The 9,353-nt window shown below is 47.7% G+C and overlaps 1 protein-coding gene across 2 annotated transcripts in view; it reads left to right on the top strand.

Annotated features, from left to right (window-relative positions):
* Window positions 1-396: 396 nt before the first annotated feature.
* ABCC6 (ATP binding cassette subfamily C member 6) overlaps window positions 397-9,353 on the top strand; it is a 76,301-nt gene continuing 67,344 nt past the window's right edge. Inside the window, exons 1-4 of one of the 2 annotated variants that reach the window (XM_007986569.3) lie at window positions 397-492; window positions 2,052-2,234; window positions 3,911-4,036; window positions 4,176-4,304. In XM_007986569.3, the coding sequence (XP_007984760.3) occupies window positions 457-492; window positions 2,052-2,234; window positions 3,911-4,036; window positions 4,176-4,304 (474 nt within the window). In that variant the 5' untranslated portion in view covers window positions 397-456. Of the gene's footprint in view, window positions 493-2,051; window positions 2,272-3,887; window positions 4,037-4,175; window positions 4,305-9,353 lie in introns of both variants that reach the window. The other variant, XM_037989817.2, reaches the window with a different exon arrangement.

Raw genomic sequence — 9,353 nt, 5'->3', positions numbered from 1 at the left:
GTGGTCCCCGCGATTGGACGTTTGGCGGTCACCAGGCCTCCTTGTTACTAACGTGTGCACACCTTTCAGTTCTCCCATTGGGATGAACTCCTGGAAATTGCTGGGTCCAAAGTGTTTGGGAAGTTTGGAGTGATTCTTGTTGCAAGGGGAAGAGGGAACTATGGAGATGTCACTGAACTTTCAGGGGTTCCGGGACCCCCCAACCCGGTGCCTGTCCCAGCTCCCCAAGCGCCTCTCTCCGCTCCTCCCTCCTCCCCCACCTCGCCTGTTTTCACCTCCCGTGACCTCACCCCAGCCGCGCAGCTGGACCTTGCCCGGCGCCTCCCGATCCCGGAGCTCGAATCCCAGCGGGACCAGCCCAGCCCCGCCCCTTCCCTGGCAGGAGCGAGGCGGAGCAGTCTGCCCAGAGACTTAGCGACAGACAGACGCTGGGACCCACGACGACTGAAGACGCCGATGGCCGCGCCTGCTGAGCCCTGCGCGGGGGAGGGGGTGAGTGCCCCCCCCGTCGCGCCCCCCTCTCCTTTTCCAGGCTTGGTTTGGCTGCAGATCTCTTGGGCTGCGACACTGGGGATTCCTGGACCTGGGAAGCAAGGAGATTTACTCCAGCCCCCTCACTGCAGCGGGTTGGACTCCTTTCACCAACCCAGCACCCCCGACAGCCCAGCTCTGTCTAAGGGGCCACCAGACCTCCCAGCTACTAGGGGCTTTGACCCTTATTTGCATAAAGCTAGTGGGTGCTCCGAGCCCTCCTACCCCCAGAGAGCCTTACCTCTCTGGTTTCTTTTTCCATCGCTCTTAGCAAAGGACTCCAGAGAGTGGAGTTCATGGGGTGAGGGTGGGGGTTGCAAACTGCCAGCATTTCGAGGGCCAGGGAGATGAAGCGATAAGTTGGTATGAACTGAGGGCTTCCTCTGTGCCTAGCCTTGTGCCCAACCTTGTGCCATGCTGCTATGAACTTTGTTGCTATTAATCCATTTAATACAACTCCTAGAGGTAGAGTCTCATTATTCACCTTTTGCAGGGAAGGAAACTGAGACAGAGAGAGGTTAAAGTTTGCACAGCCAGTGAGTTGTGAAACCAGGGGGAGTAAAAAGACAGGGGACAGAGAATTGAAGAGGCCACGTCCACTAAACTTCAAATTTGTTCTAGGGTTAGATAGGACCAGCAGACCTGCTGAGATGAAAATAACACATCAAGCTGGGCCAGTGGCTCTTGCCTGTAATCCCAGTACCTAGGAGGCTGAGGCAGGAGGAGCTTGAGGCCAGGAGTTCGAGACCAGCACAGGCAACATAGATGTAGAGACCCCCCATCTCTACAAAACATAAAAAAAAGTTAGCCAGGCCTGGTGAGGCGGCTTATGCCTGTAATCCCAGCACTCTGGGAGGCCGAGGTTGGAGGATTGCTTAAGGCAGGAGTTCAAAGCTTTGGTGAGCTTTGGTTGTGCCACTTCAGCCTGGGCAACAGAGTGAGACCCTGTCTCTAAAACATAAATTAATTAATAAAAAATAAAAATAAATCACACATCAAGACCACCAGTCGAACAAGGTTTGGGGTCAGATAAGCCTGGGTCAGAGTCAGCTCTGCCACTTCCCATTTGTGTGGCCCTGCGGGAGGCAGTTCCCCGATTGGTGCCTTGGACTGCTGGTCTCTGAAATGGGGACAGTACTGCCTATGTGCTGGAGTTGTCATAAGGATTAACTGACGGTCTGTGCCTAGCAATGATTATGGAGCCCAGGTCTCCTAGATCACATGGCCCAGTTCCCTGGGTTCAAATCCCAGTCCTTCCACTTCTCAGCTGGGTAAAGTCAGCCAAGTTACTCAACCTTTCTGGTCCTCGGCTTCTTCACCTGTAAATCAATATGATAATTGCATCTACCTAGGGTTGATGTCAGGATGAAAGGAGTTGAGAATTATTAGGTATTCCAAAGAGTGCTTGGCACATTTTTGTGTAAATGTTAAAGATCCAAAAAATTGCCTGGGCCTCTGGGCAGGTGAGTTGGGGACCCCTGCCTTATACCATCCTAAGGGGCCTCCTGGTGTTCCCTCAGGTCTGGAACCAGACAGAGCCTGAACCTGCCGCCACCAGCCTGCTGAGCCTGTGTTTCCTGAGAACAGCAGGGGTCTGGGTGCCCCCCATGTACCTCTGGGTCCTTGGTCCCATCTACCTCCTCTTCATCCACCACCATGGCCGGGGTTACCTCCGGATGTCCCCACTCTTCAAAGCCAAGATGGTAGCTGCCATCCCTGGGAGCCTGGAACCAGGCAATGGTGGGGGGAGGCAGGGGACAGGCTGGAACCTGGTGAAGTCTTAAAGCAGACTCCTCCTATCAGGGTGTAGAAGGGAATCTGTTAATCAAACAGAGCAATATTAGAGAGGCTACAGAGGTCAACTCGATGGAACATGGTTCTCCCAAACAGATTTTGTAATTCCGAAAATACATGCATGCACAAACACACACATACCCTCCCATGTTCCCGGACAGTTTATAACTACCATAACCTGGCATTTTCCAAAACATACCATGTAGACTCTTGGGTACACAAGGTAATTTTAGGGCCACATTGGGATGAACCTTTTAAAAAGTTATGCGTTTATTTTTATGTTCCCCCACTGACTGTATGATAGGACAATTTTTATATGTGATATGTATTCAGTGTGTTAAATAAACACTGGCATTCCAAGTGTGGGCCTTTCTGCTCATCCATCCTCTTCTACTCCGTTCTTGTAGGCTTCTAAAGAATGTTCTTCAGAGTTCATTCATTCTTCTGCCATTGTGTCAATTTTTGCATAATCACCCACCAACAACCCAAGGGTTGGCAAACTTAAAGAGCCAAGCAGTACGTAGTATTTGAGACTTTGTGAGCCCGATAATCTTCCTTCCAAACACTGAACTCTGCCATTCCAGAATGAACGCAATAGTCATAACCATAGACTATAGTCATGACTGTGCTACTTTTTTTTTTTTTTTTTGAAATGCAGTTTTGCTCTTGTCACCCAGGCTAGAGTGCAATGGTGTGATGTCAGCTCACTGCAACCTCCGCCTCCTGGGTTCAAGTGATTCTCCTGCCTCAGCCTCCCAAGTAGCTGGGATTACAGGTGCCCACCACCACACCTTGCTTTTTTTTGTATTTTTAGTAGAAACAGGGTTTCGCCATGTTGGCCAGGCTGGTCTCCAACTCCTGACCTCAGGTGATCTGCCTGCCTTGGCCTCCCAAAGTGCTGGGATTACAGGTACGAGCCACCACTCCCGGCCGACTGTGTTTCAATAAAACTTTATTTGTAGTCACTGAAATTTGGATTCCGTGTAATTTTCACCTGTCACGACATATGCTTTTTCTTTTTCTTTGATGATTGATAGTTTGCTAACTTCTGCTTTAAACTAGGTTTCTTTGAGCAGTTCCTCTAATATGCCTTAGCCCTGGCCTTCCCTCTGGTGTGTACATGTTCTCTCATTTTCTTCCTTTCTTTTCTTCAATAGACAAACCAAAATATATTAGAGAGACCCTAGAGACTTACTGACTCCTTGATTTCATAGCAGGGATTGAAAATGACTTGGAGAGAGGATGGTTTTTTACCTGGTGAGTACATTTCATTTCCTGCTGTTTCTTCACACCCAAAGTCATCTCACAGGTGCACGATTGGAGCACTTCCTGCATTTTGGAAAACACTCGGCTGGCTCAAGCCCTTGCTGTACATTATTTATATGACAATTACAGGTCAGGACTGATCTACAATGCCCTTTACACATTGTTCACGTTGGCACATTGCTAGCTGGTGATACTGGTTTGTTACAGGACCCCAGCCAGGATGTTGCAGAACCAGCTCCCGGTTGGACATGGGGTCGCCCACCAGTTTGCTGTGACCTCTCTTATTGCCCCCCAAGCTTATCTAAGCCTGTACCCTCAGGTGCTTGGGTTCGCCCTCATAGTCCTGTGTACCTCCAGCGTGGCTGTCGCTCTTTGGAAAATCCAACGAGGAACGTCTGAGGCCCCGGAATTCCTCATTCACCCTACCGTGTGGCTCACCACGATGGTAATGATGCCTTCAGTCTAGAGCCTGTTTTGCTCCCAGCTGCTGCTTTGCCTGCCGCAGTGAAGAACAAGGGGAAGAGAAGAGGCTCGGCTCAGCCTCCACCCTCCCCTAAGGGGCCTGCCCTGACTTTCCGGTTCAGAGCTTCGCCGTGTTCCTGATTCACACCGAGAGGAAAAAGGGAGTCCAGTCATCTGGAGTGCTGTTTGGGTACTGGCTTCTCTGCTTTGTCTTGCCAGCTACCAGCGCTGCCCAGCAGGCCTCCGGAGCGGTAAGTGGGGGTGTGGGCCACCCCGGGAAACCAAAACTGTGCCTCTGGCCTTGGGTCCCATCTGTCCTCCTCCTGTTTCCACATATGACTTATTCTCTACACAGCGACACACATACGCCCGTCACTTACACTCTAGAGACGCAAAATCCACTCCCACACCTGTAAGTACCCATCATCCCATACATTTCTTATCAACACAATTTCCTGTCTTACACACCCACATCACACGTGCCACTTGCACACGACGCACACACTTATATGCACTGATTCATACCTCACACAAGCACATGCATGCATGCACACACACAACCTGGGCACAGGGCACAGACACACCTGTGTGCACACAGACTCCTATGTGCACATCTCCCCTCATCTCATGGATTCACCCTCCCCACGTTCCTATGCATCTTTATTTACACACTCATTCTGCACACCCACTCATATTTCTGTTGCTCAATCTGGGAAGCAGCCTTTTTTTTTTTTTTTTCTTTTTTTTTTTTTTTTTTTTTGAGAGGCTCTCTCTGTCGCCCAGGCTGGAGTGAAGTGGCATAATCTCGGCTCACTGCAATTTCTGCCTCTCGGGTTCAAGCGATTCTCCTGCCTCAGCTTCCTGTGCAGCTGGGATTACAGGTGCTCACCACTACACCTGGCTAATTTTTGTATTTTTAGTAGAGACGAGGTTTCACTATGTTGGCCAGGCTGGTCTCGAACTCCTGACCTCAGGTGATCCTGACCTCAAGTGATCCACCCGCCTTGGCCTCCCAAAGTGTTGGGATTATAGGCATGAGCCACTGCGTCCAGCCAGAAGCAGCATTTCTGTATTAGGAGACATGATGGGTCATTTTCTCTGCAAAGAGAAAAACTTGTAGTCTAGACCAACTTCTCTCAACCTCAGCTTTAGCAACATTGTGGCCAGATAAGTCTTTGCTGGGAGGAGGGGGTTGTTCTGTTTGCTGTAGAGTGTGAAACAGCATCCCTGGCTTCTGCCCATAGATACCACTAGCATATCATCCAATTGCAGTAACCCAAAATGTCTCGCGATATTACCAAGTGCTCCTGGGGTGAGGACAAAGTCACACACCTACTGAGGAGCAGTGACCTCGACAGGGTGCTTAGCCAAGGCTTCTGGGACAGGGGGTTATCTTAACACCAATGATCAGGCGGCAGCAGGTTTCAGATATTTTACTTTATTACTGTATTTTTGTGGAGACAATATCGTGCTCTGTTGCCCAGGCTGATCTTGAACTCCTGGGCTCAAGCAATTCTCTGACCTCAGCCTCCTAAAGTGCTGGGATTATAGGCATGAGCCACCACATCTGGACTCACAGATCATTTCTTGAGTCCAGTGGTTACTCCATCCTGCCCCTAAAGGAGAAAGTAGAGAAGCATCATCCTGTCTTTAAGGCCAGGGTTTTTATTTTTCGTTTGTTTATTCTGAGACAGAGTCTTGCTCTGTCGCCCAGGCTGGAGTGCAGTGGCACGATCTTGACTCATTGCAACCTCTGCCTCCTGGGTTCAATCGATTCTCATGCCTCAGCCTCCCGAGTAGCTGGGATTACAGGCATGTGCCACCACGCCCAGCTAATTTTTGCAGTTTTAGTAGAGACAGGGTTTCACCATGTTGGCCAGGCTCATCTCAAATGCCTGACCTCAAGTGACTCACCCACCTCGGCCTCCCAAAATACTGAGATTACAGGCACGAGCCACAGCGCCTGACCGAGGATAGAGTTTTTAAAAGAGCAATCTTTGTAACTAAGGGGAAATTCCACAGGGTATTCAGTAATTTCTGAAAGGGTGGGCTCCCACAGTTGACACAAGTCACCTTTTTGGGACACAGCATAGAAACAATAATACTGGGACCATTTACACTCAGGGGTTCCAACCATGTGCAGGCACTGTGGCAGGCACTTACACACCTATCCTCATTGGATTCTCACAATAGTTCACAGTGATGGATTCTTTTTTCTTTTTTCTTTTCTTTTTTTTTTTTTTTTAATAGAAACAAAGTCTCATTATGTTCCCAAGGCTGGTCTCAAACTGCTAGGCTCAAGTGATCTTTCCACCTAAGCCTCCCAAAGTGCTGGGACTATAGGTTTGAGCCAATGTGCCCAGCCAGTGATGGATTCTAGCCGTCCCATTTTAAAGATGAGGGAGACTAAGGCTAGGAGAAGGGAATGACAGCCTCAGGGCCACAAAGCTTGGGAGTGCAGAGCCCAAGTTCATCTCAGGCAAATTCAGAACAAACTTTCTGAGAGAAACAGTGGGGAAAACAGTGGCAGTTTAGGGAAGATGGGCCATATTGTCATTGGAATATCCAATTGTCTACTATCTGGGAAAAAAAAAAAAAAAAAACCAAAAAACTAGAAAAGTATAAAATCCAGTAGAGGAATTGTGATTTGAAACTAGGGCTCTGGTTTAAAGTCATAAAAACTCAGTTCACACTAGCTTAAGGAAAAGGGAAGGTCAGGGGGGTGAATAGCTCCTGTATTTATTAGCTCATACCCATGGGATCTCCCAGGCATGAGTGATCCAGGCCTGGGACCAGATACCAGATCTCCACTTCTGCCTCTTGGCTTTGCCATGTTAGGTTGATTCTCCAATGGAGTGGCAAGAAGAGCCACCAATACCTTCAGACTTATGTTCTACCACGTAGCAAACCCGGCAGAATCTCCCAGTGGTTCCAGCTCTCAAGTGCCCAGCATGGGATGCTATATGCATTCCTAACCCAGCCGTGGTAGCCAAAAGACTAGAATGTATTCATTGGCCAAGCCTCAGTCACCCACTCAGCCTTGGAGTAGAGTCAGTTCTGCACAAATCACATGTCTGAACACAAGCAAAAAGACTTAGGAAGAAAGAAAAATCAGTCTATGGAAGATATCTCTGCATGATTATTACAGCACTATTCACAATAACCAAGATTTGGAAGCACCCTAAGTGTCCATCAACAGGTGAATTGATAAAGAAAATGTGGTGTATATACACAATGGAGTACTAAGCAGCTATAAGAAAGAAAGAGGTATTGTCATTTTCAACAACATGGATGTTAAGTGAAATAAGCCAGGCACAGAAAGACCAACTTTACATGTTCTCACTTATTCATCAAAGCTAAAACTTAAAACAATTTAACTCATGAATATACAGAGTAGATGGAAGGTTACTAGGGGCTAGGAAGGATAGTGCATGGGGGACATAGGGATGGTTAATGGGTACAAAAAATAGAAAGAACAATACCTATTTGATGGCACAACAGGGTGACTATAGTCAATAATAATTTAATTATTATTTAGTTCATTTAAAAATAACTAAAAGAGTCTGGACACAGTGGCTCACACCTGTGGAGCACTTTTTTTTTCCAGCACTTTGGAAAGCCGAGGCAGGAGGATCATCTGAGGTCAGGAGTTCAAGACCAGCCTGGGTAACATGGTGAAACCCCGTCTCTACTAAAAATACAAAAAAAATCAGCCAGGCGTGGTGGTGCACACCTGTAAGCTCAGATACTCAGAAGGCTGAGGCAGGAGAATCGCTTGAACCCAGGAGACAGAGGTTGCAGTGAGCCAAAATTAAGCCACTGCACTCCAGCCTGTGCAACAGAGTGAGACGCCAACTCAATAATAGACTAAAAAATAAAATAACTAAAAGAGTAAAATGAATTGTTTATAACAGAAAGGATAAATGCTTGAGGGGATGGAGACCTCATTTACCCTGATGTGATTATTATGCATTGCTTGCCTGTATCAGAATATCTCACGTCACCCAGAAATATATATATCAGGCCAGGTGCGGTGGCTCACACTTGTAATCCCAGCACTTTGGGAGGCCAAGGCGGGTGGATCACCTGAGGCCTACATGGTAAAACTCCATCTCTACTAAAATACAAAAGTTAGCCAGGGGTCGTGGCACACGCCTGTAATCCCAGCTACTTGGGAGGCTGAGGCAGGAGAATTGCTTGAACCCAGGAGGCAGAGGCTGCAGTGAGCTGAGATCGTGCCACTGCACTCCAGCCTGGGTGACAAAGCAAGACTCTGTCTCCAAAAAAAAAAAGTATGTATACATATATATGTGTGTATGTGTGTATATATGTGTGTGTGTGTGTATATATACATATATATGTGTACATATATACATATATACACACATATATATACACACACACACATATGTAAAATTTAAAAAATTTTTAAATTAAAAAAAGAAAGAAAATTAGGGTGTTTCTGACCAGATGACAGGGCAGCAGATGCAAAAATCATCGTGGCATGGCAGCAGGAGCATCGCAATTTGGACCAGATCATCTGCGTGTCCTTGAACAAGGTGCTGTCACTTCTCTGAGCCTTGGTTTCCCCATGAGTCAAAGGAAGCAAGTAAACCCCAGCTGATGAGACTGTGTATGGCAAGAATGCCGCATGTGCCCAGGGCAGAGCCAGTGCTCCATAAAACCAGCTCCCATCTCTGCAAACCAAAGAATACCGGCCAAGGGGGAGCAGGGTTGAAGACTGGGGTAGAGGGTAAAATGGAGAAAGGATTTCCTTTGTGGCACAAAGAAGGTAAAGTGTTTCTTCATCTCATTGTCCCAGCAGCTGTGGCCAATCATCACGTGGCTAAGGACAAACCCCAGACACAGCCCTGGCCCACCATTTGTACAGACAGAATATTATAAATTGGGTATTTGAAAATTAGGACTTGCTGGGCGTGGTGGCTCACGCCTGTAATCCCAACACTTTGGGAGGCCAAGGCGGGCAGATCACTTGAGGTCAGGAGTTTGATGCCAGCCTGACCAACATGGCAAAATCCCATCTCTACTAAAAATATTTTTAAAAAATTAGTCAGGCACGGTGGTAGGCACCTGTAATCCCAACTGCTCAGGAGGCAGAAGCAGGAGAATCACTTGAACCCAGGAGGCGGAGGTTGCAGGGAACCGAGATCATGCCACTGCACTTTGGCCTGGGCGACAGAGTGAGACTTTGTCTTAAAAAAAAAAAAAAAAAAAAAAAAAAAAAAAAAGAAGAGAAAATTAGAACCACTAGGAATGCCAGGGCTCTGGCTTTCAAATAC

The sequence above is a fragment of the Chlorocebus sabaeus genome, chromosome 5 (assembly GCF_047675955.1).
Source record: "Chlorocebus sabaeus isolate Y175 chromosome 5, mChlSab1.0.hap1, whole genome shotgun sequence".
NCBI classification, from domain to species: domain Eukaryota; kingdom Metazoa; phylum Chordata; class Mammalia; order Primates; family Cercopithecidae; genus Chlorocebus; species Chlorocebus sabaeus.
This window is presented reverse-complemented; position numbering and strand designations above follow the sequence as displayed.